General features: G+C 35.7%; 1 protein-coding gene across 2 annotated transcripts in view; it reads left to right on the top strand.

The window, feature by feature from the left end:
• stim2b (stromal interaction molecule 2b) overlaps positions 1-23,823 on the top strand; it is a 48,074-nt gene that overhangs the window by 15,024 nt on the left and 9,227 nt on the right. For both annotated transcript variants that reach the window (XM_079867269.1, XM_079867268.1), the window contains 5 exons: positions 8,859-8,989; positions 12,001-12,112; positions 18,215-18,326; positions 19,803-19,918; positions 22,283-22,460. In XM_079867269.1, coding sequence (XP_079723395.1) covers positions 8,888-8,989; positions 12,001-12,112; positions 18,215-18,326; positions 19,803-19,918; positions 22,283-22,460 — 620 coding nt within the window. In that variant the 5' untranslated portion in view covers positions 8,859-8,887. The remainder of the gene's footprint in view (positions 1-8,858; positions 8,990-12,000; positions 12,113-18,214; positions 18,327-19,802; positions 19,919-22,282; positions 22,461-23,823) is intronic.

Raw genomic sequence — 23,823 nt, 5'->3', positions numbered from 1 at the left:
CTAAAATATCTATGGTAATTTTCTGGGATCAACGCTCTGTGTGAAAGGGGATTTAGTTCACAAGTTCACACTTGGCATGTTTGGTTCGATTAAAACGAACTCTGGTGCGATTGCTCTGTTAGTGCAGTTCATTTGAATAAGCGTGAATGCTGCCATCCGTGTGCTGGTGCGCACCAAACAAGAGGACTGAGGCTGCTGAAAATATGGGTATCGGTCCGCTTCCAAATTAACTCTGGTAACTCTGGTGTGGTTCAAATGAAATATGAACACAACACTGACCAAAGACATGTAAGCCAACCAAATATGGGACATAATGTCACAAGATGTGACCCTAAAAGGACATAATGCTGAAGCATGCCTGTTTTTTCTCATTATAGTCACGATGTTGCCCATCACAGTTTGGTACAGGCATCAGAACCACGTCTCCTTGCAGCACATCTTCACATGTGTGTGTGACAGAGGGATTCCTGCTGCTGTTTTGACTCCTTAATAAGCTCTTCACGAGTTCTCAGCTGGTCAAAATACCATCATATGTAGGCTACGCACATACAACGAGCGCATTTATCCCAGCTCACAGCATTGTTTTGGATGTTCCATCGCAAAATATACATAATAAAAAGCCGACCAATCAGGTTGTGGACGTATCCCTATGCCTTTAGGTTCAGTGTTGAAATGCCAGTGTGAACGCTAAGCGTTTTTTTTTTTTTTTCGGACCAAACTTACCAAGCAAACCGAACTACAGGTGTGAACACATCCTTAATCTACAGTCTGCCACATTCACATTGAAATATAATGTTTCAGCTACTTGTAATGCTATTGCACCATCTGTACCTTCTCAATCTCATGAAATTTTATGTCGACTTGCCATCAGACCGCTATTGAAGTCATTGAATAAGTGGCAGAATTTCTTCAACAATTGGACAAATTAAGCCCAGATGCTCTTGTGGGAAAATTGACAAGACATTCCTGGACTTAAGCCTTTTGTAAAGCTAAAATGGAAATCAAAAAGGAGTGAAACTGTAGGCAGATTTTCTAATTGTGTTTATAGCTCATATTGTATCATAGGTGACGTATTTCCCTGCATAACTGCTGAAGTCATATTTGTGTTGGTGGCATTTTAGAGAATCTGTAGGAGAGTTTGCAGGAAGTGGTTCCAAACAAACAGGAAGTCACAGTTCTCAAACAGGAACTCGAGAGGGTAGCCTACTCACAATATTCATGATGTTACTGAAATCAACAATGATTATGCTATTTCGAGAAAAGTCAGACTAATAGAGAACTGTTTGACTAGAGCTGTTTCTTATGTCAACATAAATGCAAATATCACCATAACCAAATGCATTTAGTGTATACAAATGTTAACCAGGCATGTGTTTTTATATTTAGACAACTATTCAAAGTATGTTTTGTATCTGCAGTATTGCTTGTTTGCCCCCCTTTTTTAGTATAAGACCACCGGGCAGTATATTTAGACCTGGTTTCACAGACAGGGCTTAGATTAAGCCTGGAGTAGGCCTTAGTTTAATTAGGATATTTAAGTAGCTTTTACAAACGTGCCTTAGAAAAAACAAACAAAACATGGTGTGCATTTTGAGACAAAACAATGGGACTGACAAGATATGTCAGTGCAAGTTGCTTTCCGTTTCGACAGCTCAAACATGCATTTTAGTCTGGGACTAGGTTTAAGCCTTGTCTGTAAAACCGGACATTACTGTCCTGACTTTACAGGTTTCCTCTTACACCTAAACCAGCAGTTCACACATCTGTAACCAACACAGTCTCACCCCCAAACGTCACATACTGACGCGTCTTGACCAAACGGCAATATACGACGAAAAGGGTACCCCTAAAACGTCCGTATGTGACTATTCGGGTTAGGGTTATGGGTAGGTTTAGGTATGCGTTAGGGTACCGCTAAGAGGCGCTGCTGGTGCGCTTATGTCTTCGTCTCATATGGACGTTTTAGGGGTACCCTTTTCGTCGTATATTGCCGTTTGGTCAAGACGCGTCAGTATGTGACGTTTTGGGGTGAGACCGGGCTGCTGTAACATACTAAACACTTCATTTTGTCCATCTCAATGCAGTATTTTAAACTCATACAGAACTCAGCAGTAAGAATGGGGTAAATCTTACGATACGTTTTTATGTCTTTTTTTAGAGACTGAATATTATTGTTGCGGATTGTATTTATTTAAATGTCACTACATTAGTATTATGTTGCTAGCCAACATACTGTAGATGAAAAACTTGAGATAGTCTTGAAATCATCAGTTAGAGTGGGTTGAAAATTAATAAACAACCAGCAATGTTTTGCATCATTTCCAGTTGTTACTGTAACACAGTACTTATTTATTACTTTATTCATCTAAAGAAAGCATTTCTGGTGCATAAAAAAATTCATTACTAAAAGTAAAATGTAGCCTATAATATTTAGTGGTGGGGCCAGTGAAACTGATGGCAGGGCAAACAAAATCCTTTAAAAATCTAGCAATGATCTACCAGGTCTTAGTCGACTTGCTATGACCCCTTTGACTTTTTGACTGTCAGTTCAGACTTCTGCATTTGCCATTAGGTCATGAAGGTACGTGGGTGGACCTCCTCCCCTCTGACTGACTGATCTTAAAAGAGAAGTTCCCTCAGCCAGTTCATCACTGGATGTCCTGTCTTTATGTTTAAGTCCTATGTGACTAATATCTCTACACATCATCTGCAAACACAAACGGATGATGTGTGGTTCTTCTTCCTCTCATGAATGTGCACTTCTCTCTTTCCTCTTAGTGCAAACACTGCTCTTCACTCTACAGTGTTGCTTATACAATCACAGATAAGTATCTGCTCTAATTAAAACGGTCTCTCTGCTTTGGTGGTTAGTCACTCAGGTCTTCGGGTTTCACCTTCAATCCGCACATTCCCACTGTAATGGCGCACAAGCTCTGTCTCCTTTTCTGGAAGTCTGAACTCCTGGATTGTGAGCCTTGTCAGATTTTGAGGGGGAAAAAAATATTTTAACACACTTATGCAATGTCATAAGCAGAGGATTATAGGTGCCCCGTCCGTGGAGGAATAATATGCCTTTTTATGGAGGTTCAGAAAGACAGGAGCAAAGGGGATTTAATAGATTTGGTGAATGTGGTTTTCACACCCATGTATAGAAAAGTGTCTTTCTGTTTTTATACTGGTATTGCGATTTTGGTGATCTTGCTATTTTAAAACGGAAGCTTGGAAATGCAGAAAAATAAATTGAGGTCAAGATCTGTGTGTATAACAGGGAATTTTGTCTTTTTTTGTTGTGCAGTTTAAGATTTGGATTGAGTAACATGCATAATGTGTGTTTGATGTATGCATGAACTACACCAAACTCTTAAAAATAAAGCTCCCAAAATTTTCTGAATTATTTAGTGTGCCTAAAGTCCACCCCTTTCTTACAGTCAACCTCAAGCTCGCATTCAGATCTGCCTCCATCGAATCATCAATGATGGATAAAACCAATTCCATGCCCTACATTTTTTTAATAATACATTTCATTCCACATTACAATATGGAAGAAAATATCTGTAATCTTTTCTGTAATCAGAACTTTAATATCGCAATGTATATTTATATTGCAGTAATACATTGCACTGTATTCATTTTCATTTTTGAGTTTGTTTAATTCATTTTGTTTAAATAAGTTATCTTGTGCGGTGAATGTGGATTGCTGAATTTGGTTATGTAACTTTTACAGTAAATATAAAGTAATGAAACTGCAAAAGCAACACGATTGTTTTACCTAGTATGTCGACATGTTGTGATATTAGAAGCACGAGAAAACAATGGAGATCCAAAACTAACAGAGATCCCTGATCCAGAACTGGTTAGGCTACTATTCCCGTTCCATGACAGCATCTCGGAGCAGAGTTTCCTGGGAAAGACACATGAGACATTCCTGTTTCTCTCAGAGTTTTTCTCTCTTTCTTTGAGGTAATGTTAGCAGCAAGGTGATATATACTGAAAGACGCATTTCATTGCATTTCTTGTTTGACTGGACTTCTCACCCTCTCAGCTTACGGTCTCTAGAGAGGCCCAGTGTGTGTGTTGGACAGAAAGAGATTGTCTCACTTTCTGTCAGCCTGTCAGCTTCCTTTCGGGTTCCACATTCAGAAACTCTTTGAGTGCTCATATCACATTTAATTCTACTCACATTGTTTCTATCCCAACATACTTCCTCCGAAAGCCGATGGAAGTGGGAAGCTATGTGTTTCAGCAGTGTGCCTGCTTCTGTTCAAGCGAGACATCCAACAGTAATCCGAGTGTCCCAGGCACATATCAGATCTCTCACATGCATTTACTTTACACATTGCTTTCTCTCTTGCAATTCTGTAATTACCAGTTAGATTAAAAGGGCAGCATAGCTTGGTTGTGGAAAATGTTGTGTGATTGCATTCTGAACTGAACGCAAATTTATTTTACATTTAGCCCTATCATTATCTAGAGAGATGCATACACTGTCTGAAAAAATATGCAAACATTTTACCTTTAGGGCAGGGCTGGGCAACTCTGGCCCTCGAGAACCATTTAGTTCCAACCCTGATCAAACTCATCTACCTGTTGGTTTTTAGTAATCCTGAAGAACTTGATTAGCTTGTTCAGGTGTGTTTGATTAGGGTCGGAGCAAAACTCTGCAGGAAAATGGATCTTGAGGGCCAGAGTGGTCCTGCCCTGCTTTAGGGTACAGATTGTCACTGCGGTAGTACACTTAGAGGGACACATTTGTCCCTTATCTTCCTCTAAAGGTGCATATTAGTACCTTTGAGTAGTATTAATGTGTACTACTATGTTAAAGGTTACTACTATGAAGGCCCGGATAAACTTTACAACAATATTCTTTAAGAGTACTGCACCAGTGACAAGCTGTTGTACCTAGGGCTGGGTGTCGAGTTCGATACTGTTTAGGCACCGACCGAATTGCCTCGAAAAAGTTGCTCCGTCTTCAACTGCAAGGTGAACTGGAGCTTGTCACAAATGAACCAAAACTCAGCGTATAGGCTACTTGCCTCACAGACATGAGAAATAGGCATATAGAGACCTTGAAATGTCTAACTTTTAAATGAACCAAATCGACTGAGACTGCCAACACTGACTCAAAAAACTATTTTTTTTAACTATACCCAGCCTTTGTTGTACCCCTAAAGGTACAATTTTTGTCAATTTTAGTGTATAAGGAGCATGAATATTTATTTATTTAATAAAATATTTTAGAATGTATTTTATTAAGTAATAAAAATATATATATATTATTATTTTTAAATAAAGTGAAATGAAATGTACTTATTTATTAATCATTTTCATTCTAGTGACCTATTTTTAAAGTCTTGCGACCTATCCAAGGGACCCAGAATTTAAAATCTGTACACTGCATTAGAAATTTCTCTATATATTATGATATATTTATGTATAGACATTTGTCGCTCTTGATTGGGTATTTATATACTAACTTTTTTTGTATAATTTTTCATTTGAAAAATGATTTCCTTCACCATTAAAAATAGACTGAAGAATAATTGATCAGACGGGGATCTGTGGCATGTCATTCGTAGCTTAAGTAAAAAGTGGCTTTTGAAGATTTTTTGAGGACTCTAGTTTCTCTTGCCTTTATATCATGGAAAGAGAAAGTTTTAGCAAGTGGCGGTTTATCTTTTATTTGTAACTTGTGCCTCCTGCCTCTGTCATTTCAAAGGTTTGTGTATGTGTGTGTGTATTTCTCATGGAGGCCCGTACTGTTCTTTGTCATTTAGATAAACCACTTCCTGACAACTGGAAACAAAAATCTATTTATAGCTTTGCGTGTCCTAATTCCACTCATTTTGTTCTTCAGAACTATTTTTGCTGCATGGTTTTATTTATTCTCCCCCTCACCGTGTCACTTCCTGCCACATCCTGTACGTATTAGGTGAGGTTTGTTAGTAAGTTCAGCAATGTCACGAATGAAAAGTGACCTGCACATCATCAGCAGTCTTTTTTTGTTTTCTTTGCTAATCTAAACATGTTGTTAAAAACTTTTAATGATACGTACAGTGGACTCCAAAAGTAGGACATTTTGAATCCTTTTTTAATTGAATACAATTTGTCATTACACATGACCAACTTAACAATTTTTCTGAAAAGTAAACACATTTCAGAATGTTTAATGACAGCGGCACTCGAACTGCATGAACTTTTGCGTCCAACTTGATGACCATGTTCTCCAAAGAGCATATTGTGCTTGGAATGGAAGCAAGAACAAATACTTTTGTCTGTACAAATTCTCACCTGATCTATGTCACTAATTTACTCGACATACGAATATTTCTCATTAATTTACAGTATAACATAACATAACAGTTTTCATTTTTCCACAATCTTTTTCATGTTTTAATCAAACAAAACCCCACATTTTCAAAGTTTGGACCCTACTGTTTGACAAAACCGTTTTTGTAATTGTTAGACATTACTTGTTGTCACAGTGTTCCTGTGATGTCACCCATCAGCACAAGTGAGTTCTATGCAAAAAAACCACACATGGAAATGAGGGTGGACAGGGACATCTGGCACACAAATATGATTATGCAATCCGATGGGGGAACACATGCAAGGCATAATGCAAATACTAAGAGAAGACCTTCTTTTGTTTAATTTTGTTTAGCAGCATTTTGCATTTTGAATTTTATTGAGGAGGGTTAAATTTGCTTCGTCACCTTACATAAAGATGTAGTCAAGTCCTACTTAAGTGGGTTAAAAACACTTAAAGGGGTGGTTCAGGATTTTCGACATCGGACCTCATTTTCAAGTGAGCCTGGTTGTTATTCATCAGTGGAGACAGTTTTCAAAAAAATTCATCCAGTCCTTACTTTTGGATAGTTCGCCTATGCTAGGCTAGCGCGAGTCAACGGTGCACGTTAGCCTGCCATTAAAAACAGTTTTACCCACTCCACAGTACACCAAAAGAAAATAAATTATAACGGCAGACTATCGATGTAAATGTCTATTGAGAGAATAATGTTAGAAATCAAAGTACTCTTGTATCTCAATTATCTGCGGCAGGAAAATACACTTGCGCGATTATGTGGACCGGCTCTCTCGGTTTCCTAGGTAACCAAATATAACTCCGCCGCTGCTGTATACTGTGCTTATAAATACAGGGAACAAATTATAACTAATGCAATGTGATGAAAGTTTGATTTCTAACATTATTCTCTCAACAGACATTTACATCGATAGTCTGGCGTTATAATTTATTTGCTTTTGGTGTACTGTGGAGTGGGTAAAACTGTTTTTAATGGCAGGCTAACGTGCACCGTTGACTCGCGCTAGCCTAGCACCGGCGAACTATCCAAAAGTAAGGACTGGATGAATTTTTTTGAAAACTGTCTCCACTGATGAATAACAACCAGGCTCACTTGAAAATGAGGTCCGATGTCGAAAATCCTGAACCACCCCTTTAACACTTAAGTCTTAAAATTGCATTTAATGTCGACTATAATACATTTCATGTAATTGTAAATAACATGCAATTAAAGGGATAGTTCACCCAAAAATGAAAATTCTGTCATCATTTACTCACCCTCAAGTTGTTCCACACCTGTATGAATTTCTTTCGTCTGTTGAACACAAAATAATATATGTCTGTAACCAAAAAGTTGATGAACCCCGTTAACTTCCATAGTATTTTTTTCCCAATACTGTGGAAGTCAATGGGGTCTATCAGATGTTTGGTTACCGACATTCTTCGAAATATGTTTTTGTCTAATGTTTTCTATATCTTCTTTGTGCTCAGCAGAAGAAATAACCTCTTCATTTTTGGGTGAACTACCCCTTTAAGAAAACATTCAATTCAGTTTGCACTTTAGTAATTTCCTTTAAGAATATTATTTCAGTAGTAAGTACTCTATTTTTCAGAAGGGAACGAAGGGCTCCCTAGTGTTCGAGAAAAACAAATTTGAGGACAAAATGTTTGTTTTCAATATATTTTTTTAATGTTATTGTGAAAACCATAAACAAATAGTTAACAATTTACAAATTACAATATTTCAACAAATTTACAAATTAATTTAAATTGAATTTAGGCCATTAAATATAACTTTGCTGTAATATTGAATAGAATAAAGTCAAATTTTTACAACTAATTTTCTAATACATTTAAATTGAATATAGGCCCATATAGTACACATAACCTTGATGCAATAGTTTGTAGAATAAAGATTCTTAATAATAATAAGTCAGTTTTTCAGATGATATTTTGATTATAGTAACAATATAAAACATTTATTTTTTCATAATATCATACTTTTCTCATATAGTATACATGGGTCTTTATACAAGCAAATATATTGCTGCCTTTATATTTTAGGAAGAATATCATATATTTAAAAAACAAAATTCTGTTTAATCTGTCTGTCTCTTGGGAAACATACTTGGGCTTCTCAGTGATGTGTGCTGTTTCATCCAATCAGGGCTCTTTCCTAGTAATAGTTTGTTAAAACAGGATTGATTCGTCTTCACGCGCCTTCTCTTAAATAAGAGCCATGATGTGATCCAAGCACCATTTGCCATATCAACAGTCTGCAACCTAATAAGCGTGTCAAGACCGGTGAAAGCACACCACTGTAAACAGAACCCTACAGATGCCCAGACATGCACATGCTCACACGTACAGACAGTTCGATTAAAATGATGAGTAATATTATTATGTAGCAATCTTTAGTTGAAAGTCTTGTTTACATATGAAAATTGCCATGTATGTCTGGGTGTGCAATAAACTTGGAATAAACTGTGTAGAAAAGCAGAAGTTTAATGCTGAGTTTAATTATGTACAAAGGTTAATTGTGTATCTTTTCCTGCAGACCCGTGTTTGACAGTCATCCCTCCATGTATGAACGAAGCCGACCGCTTCAGTTTAGAGGCGCTTCGGCACATTCACAAGCAGCTAGACGACGACAACGATGGAGGAATTGAAGTGAATGAGAGTGTTGAGGTGAGCATATGTCATTTAATACAATAATGCATTTGTTGTAGTGGGGAGGGGGCATGTTTCTATATGTGTGCATGCATTTTGTGAGGGGGTCGAGGGGGCTTAAAAACAGGTCAGTAAAGCTTAAACCTACCAGGGACCTCAAAGGGCAAAGTTGACATTGATTCTTGCCTGCAAGAAGAGACCATTGACATATGAGTACTTCTCCCATAGGGCTACTATATTACTGTGTGTGTGTGTGTGTGTTGGTTTTCATGATGAAAAATCCTTGCATAATTTGCTTCATGAGATGTTAAAGCTTTATGTCACATGCATGTGTCACATACATATGCATATCTTCCTAAACGTGATCGAAACATGCAACACATTCTGTACCAGTTAAATATAATCTTGACTTTGACATGATTTATGTGACCGTACATGCTAATTGCCATTTTGTTTCACAGAAACAGTGTGTTTAGATGGATACAAATCTTTTCCAATAAAAGGAATCACCAATCATGAATATTTATGTGGAATTAAAACACTTCATGGACGTTTTAATTTACCATGTTATCATGAGCTAACAATGAACATTTCACAGCATTTATTAATCTAAGGTAATGTTAATTTATGTATACTATTATTCATTGTTAATGCATGTTTGTTCATAATACGGTAAATAATTGAAACTGTAAATTATAAAAATGTATTAGTAAGTTTAAAATTTTACTTCAACATAGAATAATAAATGCTGATAAAGTACTGGTTAATAATGTTAGCTATTATATTAACTAATGTTATTGAATTGAATATTAAACCTTTTTGAATAGTTCAAATATCTCCAGCCATTGTTAGAAGTTATGAAGTGTGTGTGTGTGTGTGTGTGTGTGTGTGTGTGTGCTTCAGGCATACCTTACGTTACCCCATAAAGATGGCAATATCTGAAATCCTTGTCCTTATGGGGACATTTTTGGTCCCCACGAGGAGAACAGCTTATAAAGTGATATTTGTTGAAAATGTAAAAATGCAGAAAGTTTTCTGTGATGGGAAGGTTTAGGGGATAGAATATACAGTTTGTACAGTATAAAAATCATTATGTCTATGGAATAATAGACTCTACTCAAAAGTGTAAATCCCACAATGCACCTCTCAGTTTGAGTTCTCTCATTGCCCTACTGTAACCCTTGCACTACATGGATCTTCAGTTCTTTTTATTTGATTGCAACTGGAAGTAAACATGACAGGTTAAAAATTGCTATTTGTCTTTTAAAATATTAGTAACATCCTAATGCTTCACAAGAGGTAGTAAACTAGTGACTTCTAGTTTTTCCACACTAAAATGTACAGACTTCACCAGTGACCCTCACCATTGCCTTCAGGTTTGCTCACAACCACAAGATTAAAAGTGAAAATATAATTTTTTTCTCTTTTTACTTTCCTGTTTTTTTGTCTGTTCAGCTGTCTTTGATTTTAAGTGATAATTTTTGTATATATACGTGAGGTAAGTGAGGACGTGACATGTGTTTTGAGTATTGTTTCTGGTCATGGCAGGTGCTTCTGGGCTCAAGAACTGTTTCAAGAAGAGGCCCAAGAATTTCTCCTTACAGCGACTGAAAGTTGGTGTCCTCTTTCAGGACACAGCAGATTCCTGTGTGTCTGTGTGTAAGAGAGAGAGAGAGTGAGAGTGTGTGAGAGAGAGAGAGAGAGTTGCTAAATAAGCCTACACGACTTTAAAGATGTCTTGCCTCTCGTTTGTTGGTTATGAGTATTTGAAGATAGCAACATAATTCATAAACAGAAAGGACAATCAAACCGCTGATTTGCATAACCCTTATGTTGTGTTCAGGTCATTTTGACCCGGAGAGGATTTTCTTTTTCCCAAAAATGTTAGTTAATGTTATCGCATTGGACTAAAACTTTCTGACTTTGCTCACACAGGGTAGAACTACTTCCCAAAATGTTCACCTTGTTACACTTAATGCAAAAAAAAAATAGCTAATGGCCTGGTTTCACAAATAGGGCCTAGATTAAGCCAGGATTAGGCCTTAGTTCAATTAGAAAATTTTAAGTACCTTTTATAAACACACCTTAGAAAAAAAAAAAAACATTACTGGTGTGCATCTTGAGACAAAACAATGGGACTGACATATTTTAATATATGTCAGTGCAAGTTGCTTTCAGTTTCGACAGCTCAAACATACATTTTAGTCTGGGACTAGGTTTAAGCCTCGTCTGTGAAACCATGGGTATAAGTCTCTTGTTATGCTATAATATCACCAAATATTGGATTCAATCTTTTTGTCAACGTGTTTTCTTTCACAAAGAGATGAACTTTATTCTCATATCAATGAGGCTCATATAAATCAGTTTAAAAAATAAATACAAAACCTGTCCTAATTAAAAGAAAACAAGTTGATATAAAGATGGAATCCAAAATTAGGTGATAATATAGCATAACAAGAGATTTATAAGCTATTTTTTTTTTGTAGGCTGGTAATGTTTGACCAGGAACACCAAAGATGTTACAGTTTAAGGGATAAGGACATTTTCCATCATGTATGTGCAGCACACAAATAAGCAGAACCACAGAGATATACACAGTTTACACAGATCTGACCACAGAGAGCTTCACACTTATATAGTTGCTTTATTCTAATAGCTTTATTGTGCTATAAAACTCTGCTCCAGTTATGTATTCTTCTGGTCATTAGCACTGCAAATGTTGTTGGCTCATTATGATTAATCACTTGGGTTTTTCCTTATTTGTAAGTCGCTTTGGTTAAAAGCATCTGAAAAGTGAATTATTGTCATGGAACTCAATGGATATGAGATTCATGTGATGTTTCTCTTGTGTCTTTTTTTTTGCATTGAAAATATTTGCATGATATTAAAAGATATTTTTTGGAACCTTTAAAGCCTCCGATAGAGTCGCTTGCACCCTGAAGCCAAATAAAACATGATATGGCATGAACTAATTCATAAGAAGTCATTTTCCTATGGTCTGAGCACGTTATCTTCTTGTTCTTCTGCAGTTTATAATAGAGGACATGAAGCAGCAACAGACCAATAAACACAGTAATCTTCACCGAGAGGACCAGCACATCACAGTGGAGGAGCTGTGGAAGAGCTGGAAACTATCAGAAGGTAAAAAGAGATGGACAGAGAAAACACGGGCTGGGTGGCGGATACAGCTTTGAGTGACAAAAAAAAAAAATGGGTCCACTGGTAGAGATTTTAATTTACTGTTTATTCCATAATATCATTGGGCAGGGCGTGTGATAACAAAAACATGGAATAATTAGAAAATATAGAGCAAGTTGTTTCCCAAACTAATGGAGATGTGAAAGGACTTTTTTAATGTAATAACTGTCACATCAATATAGAATTCAGTTGATGTTAAAGTTGATAAAACGCTGTGCAGACAGAGTGAGAATGGCAGGCAAGCAGTAACAACAACCAGACTCTCATCGTGGAACCCCTGGCATGGAACACTGACAAGTTTTGCTAGCTAAACAAACCTAAAACTTGCTGCATCTAATTCCGTTTTTAAGAATTTGTTTACGTTTGGTATTGTAGTGTTACTAACTGTACTATAAAGTTTTCTCACCGGTGAATGACACATGATGTATTGCAGTAACCTTGTCTCGGGTCTTCTGGGCTCTGCGTGTTCATGCTTTCAGGAGGCGTGGCTTTGGACGTACACTTTTAGTGCTATCAGGCTAAAGTTAGCATCTTCCCAGATGTCCTACTGCACCTTTAATGTCAATCTGAACATTTACTAATACATTTTTAGGATCCAAATTGTAGTAGTGTCAGGTTTATGTTCTGTTTGTGTTTTAGTTTGGTTTTGTTCTGTTCCTGTTTGCCTGTGTTTCCATTCTTAAGGTCCTTCGTATGCGCTTTCTTCGTATTCGTCATTCGGTGGCTCTGAAATGTCAAAACACCTCTCAAAATGCTTGCTACTGATACAAAAAACGCAGAAAATCTAACCCGATCCAATTTTTTTTATGATGGATGTAAATTTCGGTGGCAGTGTGTAAATGTGATTGACACAACGTGAGGTCGTATTTATTTTTTAACGTGCAAACATTTCGGAGGAGAATTTCAGACTCTGTGTGCAGGGACCTTTAGGCTACGTTCAGACGGTCAGTCCAAATCAGATTTTTGTGCATATCCAATTGAAATCTGATCAGATTTAGCAAGTGTGATTGGCCAAATATCACATTCAACACAATCCCGTCACATAAATCCGTTTCGAGCTATATTCATATGTGGTTTGAAATCCTATTCAAATCGCATTTCTGGAAATCTGTTTCAGTCTGAACGCTCTGGGGTGCGTTTCCCGAAAGCATCGTTGGCCAACTATGGTCGCAAGTTCATCGCAATGTCCATTGAACTCTATTGGTAACGACGGAACTTGCGACCATAGTTGGCCAACGATGCTTTCGGGAAACTCACCCCTGATCGTGTTTCGATCGTATAAACCAATGCAGATATAAAACGAAAGAGCGGCATGGACACACAAATCGGATCTGAACAGTTGCGATACACAATGTGGACAGTCAATAATTTTAGATCAGATTCCAATATGCTTTAGTAAATGATATTTTTAAAACATTTTTTTATCAGTTTTATGTGATTTACAGGACAAATAAGTCTGGTAACTAGATTTAAGAAGGCAACTCAGAAATTATAGAACAAAAAATGATGAAATCATTTTTTACAAAAACTCAAAAGAAATGCAAATACTTGGTTTCTAAACACTTTAATTACTAAGAACTTAGTAAAAATGTTTAAGCATGTTAAGGAAATTAATTAATTTTAAGATAAATCACGGTCGCACCACATGACATTTTTTAAGGCTACCGACAATTCATCTAGATGAAGAAACACTAAAATCACTTAAATTACATTTTTTAAATGAATTTAGGTGTACACAACATCCTTAATGTTCGAACAATTGCAACAGTTTTTTTTTATTTATTTTTTTTGTATTTTAAAATTGGCCTGTCGAAAATCCTTATACGTCATTGACCCATACACAAATAATTGGATTTAAAGTTTAATAAAGACTGTTATCTTCTACCACACACTATGTGACAATTAGTTAACAGTAGTTAATGCACTGTGAACTAACAAGAACATGAACATTTTTATTAACGAACATTAACAAAGGTTAATAAATTCTGTAAGAATATACTGCTTATTGTTAGTTCAGGTTAACTAATGTAGTTAAGTAATGTTAACAAATGAAACCTTATTTTAAAGTGTTACCAATATAACCATATTCACTACTGTTCAAACTTTTGTTTTTGAAAAAGGTCTCGTATGCTCATCAGGGCTGCATTTATATGATAAAACCACTGATCTATATAGAATGATATATTATATATAATGTCATGATATAGATCAGTGGATAAAACAGTATTAGTGTGAAATATTATCAGAATTCATAGAGATTCTTTAACGAATAGAAAGAACAGCATTTATTTGAAATAGACATCTTTTATAACATTATACATGTCTTTACTGTCACTTTTGAGTGTGTCCTTGCTAAATAAAAAAAATTCTTTTGAACAGAAATACAATTTTCTTTTCAACTTTTGAACGGTTGTGTGTACTGTTATTGTGATATAAAATTATTTTCATTTTGTCACACTAGTATAAAATGAATTTAATTGGACAGTTAGGCTACGTGTTTGGTCTCAGGGTTTCCTAGTGGTGATGTCATGAGAGACTATGAATTGACTAATCTTGCACATGCATCTCTAAACAAAGATTGTGTGTTACCCATTGAGCCTCTAATACAGTGATGGCATCTTACAGCATCAGGCTCTGTTGAGGCTCGGAGATGTAATCTGAGACACTGCCCTGTTGTGTAGTCTGGTTTTCAGTTTGAGTATGAAATATGATAGTTTAGTCATTATATTAATTGGCAATGGATTTTGTTCACAACTAAGTAATTAACTATCATGAGTGGCCATTTCCCTGTACAACACCTGTGCAGGTTCACTCTGTTCTCTTGATGTCAACTACAAGTTGAGAAATCATACTGTACAGTTGTGTCCTAAAATCTTTTGCATTTGAGACAATTGTTTTCATTACATATTATACTGTCAACATAATTTGAGCGAGTATGTCTAGTCAGATGGAAATTGAAACAATGATATGTATTTGACTCAGGTTCTAATGTGGGGACATGTAGATTGTGTTCAAAACTTTGCATGTTTGTAACGCTGGTGCGGTTGCCAACTGAACCCTGGGGCCGAATTCACGAAAATCCCCTTAAGAAAATTCTTAAGATAACCTCTAAGCAGTTCTGAAGAATGCAAATTCCTAAGAAGTTCAAATATTTTCTGAAGAACATTTTAATGTTTTTCTTAAGAAGAAAACCACAGTTTTTTTGTGTTGCTTGATTGAAAGGTATTTGCTGGAGAGTCGGTGAATTAAAGGGATAGCTCACTTTGAAATTAAATTTTGGTATGTTTTAGCTTACCTCAAGGGCATCCAAGATGTAGGTGTCTTTTTTTCCGCAGTAGTTTCAATTTTGATATTTTTAGGTCAAACCGTTCTTGTCTGTCAGTCATTTAATGCAGGTCTATGGTCACTGTCTCAAAGAGCATGCACAGAGTCCAAATTAAAACAATTCCCCATCGTCCAAATTAAACAATTCCCCATCGTAAGTAAGTGTCTTAGGCCATCAATGTGTACTTACGATGGAGAATTGTTTAATTTGGACGATGGGGAATTGTTTTAATTTGGACTCTGTGCATGCTCTTTGAGACCGTGACCATAGACCTGCATGATATGACTGACAGACAAGAACGGTTTGACCTAAAAATATCAAAATTGAAACTACTGCAGAAAAAAAGACACCTACATCTTGGATGCCCTTGAGGTAAGCTAAAACATACCAAAATTTTATTTCAAAGTGAACTATCCCTTTAAAACCTCAAAGTGTGTATTTTTGCGCTGCCTGTAGATTACTTAGATATAATAAGCGTGTATGTCACATCTATCTTGATGGGAGTTAATCACGGCGTTTTTAATGCGCTGTGTCAAGTTTAAATAGTTATTTTTAAAGAGGCCATGTCTCAAGATTCAGCAGTCGTTCCCATTCATTTGCGCTCTGTCTTTTTTGTGCTCTCTCTTTAGAGTGAGTTCGTCCTGTATCTGTGCGCGCTGCCTCACTAGTTCTAGCTAGAGTAGTGATTTTCATGAGCAATCGGTGTCACTCATCCACAATTTGTATTATGTGTAGCTAGTGTTATATTATAATGCTTAATATTTGAAACAACCCAATAAATTCATTGAACATCTTACCTTTGGGGATTTAAAACAGGTTGGAGGTTATCCTAAATTTATGAAGTTATTTATGATGATTTTAAAAAAACATTATTTTTGGGAATATGAATACTTCTTAAATTTGAACTTGAAAGAATCTTTATCTTAAGAAAAAAGAAAAGTTTGAGAATACAAAATATCCTCATCTTTATTCTTAAGTTAGAAAGTAAGAAGAAATCGGCAAAAAGAATGTTTGTGAATCCGGCCCCTGTTGCGCACCAAACAAGCAGACAGAGACCCACATTTTCAGGTGACGTTTCTCGGTCAGCTTCCAAACGAACTTTTGACTCGTCTGCACATTTCATAAGCTCTTTTGCGAGTTCTCTGCTGGTAAAAGTACCAACATGTACAACAAGGCACATTTACACCCAGCACACAGCATTGCTTTGGATGTTCGGAAAGGTCCGTCGTAAAATATAGGGTGAATTCAGGTTGATTGGGTGGCAAAAAGTGCCCCACTCACTCTGATTTCACCTCATAAAAGCTGTTTTTTTTTGTTTTTTTTTCTGTGTTAAAAATGATAGTGTTTATGTTAAGTGAACCATGACAATAAATGTTTAATTTTCTTTTCGGGTTCTGACCAAAAGAACCAAGAGAACTGAACTACATGGTGTTTCGTAAATATATATATTGCCCTATGTCTTTTGCACAGTTTACTGACCAATTTATGTAACACCCAAGGGTGTAGATTTGGTTTGAACATTGGGGGGGTTGAAGTTTGGGTCTGCATATTTTTCATGTGATCATGGTATAAATATTGGGGGGGGGGGTTGTAATGCATAGATTTAAATATTGGGGGGGTTATCTCCCCCCAACCCCCCCACAAATCACGCCCCTGGTAACACCCCCTGCCCTCGCACTTATCACAGTAAAAGCACCTGTTGGAGTTTACACTTGTCCATCACTACAATTGGCACCTCTGTTACTGTTCATCACCCCTTTAATGACAACAACACTTGAGCTGCATGAACTCACACGAGTTTGTGTCAAACCTGATGTTCAGGCTGCTGTGATGATCCAATGCTTCAATGGAAGAACATCTGACCATCTGTACAAAGAGCCACAATTGAATTATTTGTGACCTATAGAAATAGTACAGAATCTAAAAAATATATTTTTTCTTTATTCTTCATTACTTTTTTAAAGTTTAAGTTTAAAGTCGCTGTGGACGCATTTGAACCCAGCTATATGATGTTATTCACTGATGTTCATACAGTAGTGGCTAAAAGCGATGTCTGGCGGAGATATTTGTTTTTAATGACCTTACAAGTTTGATTAAACCATCAAAAACAAATATGTGTATTAAATATGAGGGAAGAACAAAACACTAAACTTGGTTAATGTGTTTATCTGACAAAGTTATTTGGCAAAAAAGGCAAGCTCGGGTTTTATTTTACAATGAAAAAAAAATACATTGAAAAACAAATAGCTCACAGGGAAAAACAAGGACTGTAGCATATTCGTTGGTTTTTATTGAAACTAACTTTGGCAGGACAGACACAACCACATTCAACATAAACAAGAACCAACAAGGGACTGAACGGAACATATAAATACACAGGAGGAAATGAGGAAACTAACTAGACATAGATGGAGAAAGGTAAACTAATCAGGGACTAACAAGAACAGGTGCAGATTAGACAGAACATAATTGTAACACGTACAAATATAATAATATTTGAATCAATTTTCCTAGGCCTGACATATCTTTTCGCTACTACAGTATTTAGACCAAAGGCCACAGATGAAACGAATACTAAATATTGAGCTCATGAATCATTTTTTTCCTATTTGTTGAAGTTTTCTGTTCAAAACATGTTAAAAGATTACAAATTTGTTTTTGAAATGTGTTCAAATATGCATTTTTGAAATGTGTCTTCTCACCTCTGTCTTTGCTCTCAGTGCACAACTGGACACTGGAGGATGCCGTTCAATGGCTGAAGGAGTCGGTGGAGCTTCCTCAGTATGAAACAAACTTCAGAGATTTTAAAGTAGATGGCAACACGATACCTCGGTAAACACGCTTGCACTTTTGTGTTTCATTCATAGACTCTCCAGTGACTATTGTTTTTATACTGAGTTATAACAACCTTTCTACTCCTAAGCCTAACACAGCCTCACACAATTTTTTTTTCTTTTTCATTCATGCATTATTGAGTGTGATTTTTTAAGCTACACTTATTGTGACAGAACCTTATAGAGAGTTGAAACTTATAGTAGTATCTTAACTTTCTCGCTAAAACACTTTACAATAAAGCTTCAGTTGTTTGCATTAGTTAACTACATTGGTTAACATACAGAAAAATACTTCTACAGAATTTACTTATCTTAATGTTAATCTCAACATTTACTAAAACAAAGGTTAACCTGTTAACATTAGATAATGCACTATCATGAACATGAACATTTTTATTAACTAACATTAATGGGTAATGCTAAATGTTGTCAAATATATTGCTCGTTGTTCATGCTAGTTAATGCATTATGTAAAAAAATAAACCTTAATGTAAAGTGTTACCGCTAAAAGTAAAAAAGAGCCTATTAAGAATTTATTTTGTGTATTTTTTAATATGAATTTGTATTAGTTATTCAATGCTGATACACCAATAAATAAAAAAATAAAAAAAATCACCAAATGTGAGATTAACAGCAGCGCTTCCCCCTAGTGGTGATGAGGTGTCAGTGCACAGACAGTGAAGACCTGCATAATCGTGGGGGGCAAAGAAAGGTTTATGGTGTTGAGTTTCCCCTCACGACCACTTCTCCATGACTCATGAAATGATGTCACAGCATTAGATCACCTTTCACCTGCAGTTATGCCCAGTATGAGTGTGGCAGCACATGTGATCTTTCAGTCATACAGTACTCACTTCTTAAAATTAGTCTTTGAGCTTGAACTTGCCATTCATACACACACACATACAGTCACATAGGCTGCCCCCCCCCCCCCCACACACACACACACACATTATAGGATAGGTTTCGACTTACAGGGATTTGCTTTATTTTTATTATGATATTTATTGCGTAACAATTTATTTTGACGTTCCCCTTTAGACTTTCTTTTGACTGTAAGTAATGTTGCACCTACATGTCAACTAACTCATCAATCATTAGTAGACTGTTTAAAATCTGCTAACACTTTATTGTGATGGTCCCACAACAGACATTTCTACTGACTAAGTAACTTTGGAACCCGAACCCCTTATTCTACTAACCCCTTCCCCTAACATTCTACTAATACTCATCTAATACTCTAATGAGTGTTAGTTGATATGTTGGTGCTACATTACTGTCTAAAGGGGACCATCAAAATAAAGTGTAACCATTTATTGGATGTACTTATGTTGATTTGCACTAAACATTTCAAAGTAACGGTTGTTTGAGGGATCACAAACTATGATTCTTGTCAGTAGAAACAGGCTGATTTTGTGTGATCTTGACTCACATTCTTACTCCTGACCTGCATTGTTTTTCCATTCTGTTACAGATTAGCGGCCAATGAACCGTCGTTTATGTCTATGCAGCTAAAGATATTAGACCAACGACATAAACAGAAATTAAATCTAAAAGCATTGGACGCAGTGCTTTTTGGACCTCCACTACGTAAGTGCACTGAGACATGTTTAATTGTTTATTTAAAAGGATAGTTCAGCCCAAAATTGATGTTGTTCCAAAACCATTTGGCTTTGCTTCCTTGGAAAACAAATAACGTACTAGTCCTTTTTTCAATGCAGTTAAAATGTATGTAGTTCATATGACTACACTATACTGTAAAATATTTTTTTTTTAGGTACAATCAACTTGGATGTTTAGGTCATTTCAACTTAAATTACATTAAACTGACTTTAAAAAAAGTAGTTGAATCTTGTATAACTTATGTAGAAAGTTGAAAATTGCTTAACTTATTTTGATGAGTTAAAGCAATGTAAAATATGTTGTTATAACTTATTGATCATATATTTTTTACAGTGAGGTTTGGGGTCAGTAGAGAAATTGATTATTTAGCAAGACTTTTATTTGGAGATAAATTGATACTTTTATTGGTAACACTTTACTTGAAGGGGTGTGCATGAGACTGACATGACACCGTCATAATCATGGCATGACACATGTCATGAATATGAAGGAGGTTTTATGCATGTTTATGACAACTGTCATTAAGTGTCATTCGCTCAATTATGACATTTTTAATGCAAGTATGATATTGCGTGAGATGTCTTTGTTATGGCAACTTGACATTACCAAGACAACACAACCTGTCATAAATATGTCATAAACATGACATAGCAGATTAATTATCAAACTTAAGAAACCACTTAGCTTTATGGGTTAACATTTCATTAAACTGTCAGGTGGTTGGTTTTGACATTGGCTGTCATGAAGCCATTATATCATTTTAATGACAAATTAAATTTGTACCACTGTAGTTGAGGTCAAGAAAAACATTCATGACAGCCAATGTCAAAACCAACCACCTGACAGTTTAATGAAATGTTAACCCATAAAGCTAAGTGGTTTCTTAAGTTTGATAATTAATCTGCTATGTCATGTTTATGACATATTTATGACAATTTATGTTGTCTTGGTAATGTCAAGTTGTCATGACAAAGACACTGACAGGTTATGATGTATTGGTTTATGTCAAGTTGTCATAACAAAGACATCTCAAACAATGTCATATTTGCATTAAAAATGTCATAATTGAGCGAATGACACTTAATGACAGTTGTCATAAACATGTATAAGACCTCCTTCATATTTATGACATCTGTCATGTCATGATTATGAAGGTGTCATGTCAGTCTTCTGCACACCCCTTCAAGTAAAGTGTTACCCTTTTATTTATCAAGAATGCAAAAAACAATTTCAAATAAATACTATTTCAAAAGTTCTTTTGAACATTCTATCCATAAAAAAATGAGAAAATCCTTAAATGTATCATGGTTTCCAAAAAAATATGAGGCTGCACAATAATACACAAAGATAATAACAAGGAATTTTTCTTAAACACTAAATCAGCATATTTTATTGATTTCTGAAGGATCATGACACTGAAGAATAGAATGACTGCTGAAAATTTACTTTTGCCATCACAAGAATACGTTTCTTTTAAAAATATATTTAAAATAAATATACATTTATTTTAAATTGTAATCATATTTCAAAAACATTAACAAAAATCAAACCGACCCCAAATTTTTGAATGGTAGTGTATATGCTGAATTCTTCTGGGCTATTCTGCAGTCAAGCAGCTTTGTGCAAGGAACATACCAAAATTGGTACATTCAAAAGTTAATGAGAGAAATAACAATGTGCAATTTATTGATGAAGTTTTAATTTTTCTTTTTTGAGTCAGATCTTTTCAATGAATCAGTTGATCCCGTTCTCATAGCAGGTGGAAATGATAGAAAATTCACTGTAAAAAGTGATCAGTTGATCAATTCTACATAACTTAATTTTTTTTTAATCACGCATGTACTTTATTTACTTAATAATTTTAAGGTAACAGGTTTCCTCACTTTTTTTAAGTTGTCATCTCTTTTTACAACCGTTTCAGTCATCCGGTTGCAGCAGTTAAAGGGATAATCTACCCAAAAATGAAAATTATGTCATCATTTTTGTCATTCTCATGTCTTTCCAAACCTGTATGCATTTCTTTTTTTCTGCTGAACACAAAAGAAGATATTTGGAAGAATGTTGATGACCAAACAGTTTTGGTTCGCATTGACTTACATTATATATTTCTTTGTCCATACAATGGAAGTCAATGCAAACTGCAACTGTTTAGTTACCAACTAAACATGAACGAAATGAGAGTGAGTAAATTATGACATTATTTTCAGTTTTGGGAGGATTATAGGTTTAACAGCTCACTCAAGTAATATAAAGTTTGGTTAGTGTTTTATACAAAATAATTGTATAAAAGTATTTGTTTAAATACTTTCTTTTCCTCTCTCCTTCCTCTAGGTCCACACCATCACTGGCTGAAGGACTTTATTTTGATGATTTCAATCATCATTGGTGTTGGGGGCTGCTGGTTTGCATACATACAGAACAAATCGTCTAAAGTTCACATCTCCCAGATGATGAAAGATTTGGAGAGTCTACAGAATGCTGAACTGAGCCTGACAGAGCTACAGAGCCGGTGAGCAAAAACAGACAGTGCCTGTCTGAATACAACCATGGGATATTCTGCCTTTTTCTTTCATCTGTATAACATCATATTTCATTTCTTGTTATGAGAAGGCTCATTAAGCTCTTTTATTCCTCTATTCCTCAAGGGAATAGCTCATCCTAAAAAGGAAATACTATCATCAATTTACTCACCATCATGTCATTCCAGATCCACATGAGTTTCTTCTGTAGAACACAAAAGGAGAGACTAGCATTAATATGGCAAAAAGCACCATAAAAGTTGTCCATTCAACTCTCAAATAAATCTTCTGAAGCCATACTATAGCTGTATGTGAAGAACAAACTGAATTTAGCTGTCTGTACACACACACACACACACACACACACACACACACACACACACACACACACACACACACACACACACACACACACACACACACACACACACACACACTACACACTATCAGAGGTGTGAAAGTAATGTTCATATTGCAGAAATGTACAGTTCTAAGATAATAGAGATTATGCAGCTAACTAACGTAATGCATTCATTTAAGCAGAGACAATGAGAATGATTACATGTTGTGATCATAATATATGGGACATTTCAAATTTGTCAGTTTTGTATGTTGATTCAGAGTTGACGTCATCTGAAGTCCTTGCAAGCTTTGGGTCATCTGAAATCTTCATAAGAGGCTGGGTCCAAACTGGTGTAATCTCTAGTTGGAAACAGAAGAGCAAATGAAGAATAATTAGCGTAGCTGCTGTTCGTAACATTTCAAGCAAAAAGATAATCATGTGCATTTGATCATAATATAACTGGAGTGCAATCTTATTGAAACCATAATGTGAATTCTCGGCTGAAGGTGTGTCTTCAATCTAGATTTAAACTGGGAAATTGTGTCTGAGCCCTGAACATTATCAGGAAGGCTATTCAAGAGTTTAGGAGCCAAATGTGCAAACTCTCTCCCTCCTATAGTGGACTTTGCTATCCTAGGCATCACCAAAAGTCCAGAGTTTTGCGACTCTTTAAAGAACATGATTGATAATAGCATGATAAAAAATTGGTTCAATGAATTCAATTGAATTCAAATTGTATTCTAAGAGCTTCCGTGTACAGATATTTGGTCTTATCTGGTCATCCAGTATTTTATATTTTTAACACATTCTGTCAACTTAGATAATTTAGAAATTTCATCTGGTCTTGATGAAATATATAACTTGAGTATCATCAGCATATAGCAATGGAAACTCCAAGTTTTCTTATAATATTACTAAGGGGCTGCATGTATAATTAAAATAGCAGAGGGCCTAAATCAGGTCCTTGCGGCACTCCATACTATACAGGCGTTAACTTAGATAATTCCCTG

This window comes from Squalius cephalus, assembly GCF_949319135.1.
Source record: "Squalius cephalus genome assembly, chromosome: 3".
In the NCBI taxonomy this organism is placed as follows: Eukaryota; Metazoa; Chordata; class Actinopteri; order Cypriniformes; family Leuciscidae; genus Squalius; species Squalius cephalus.
This window is presented reverse-complemented; position numbering and strand designations above follow the sequence as displayed.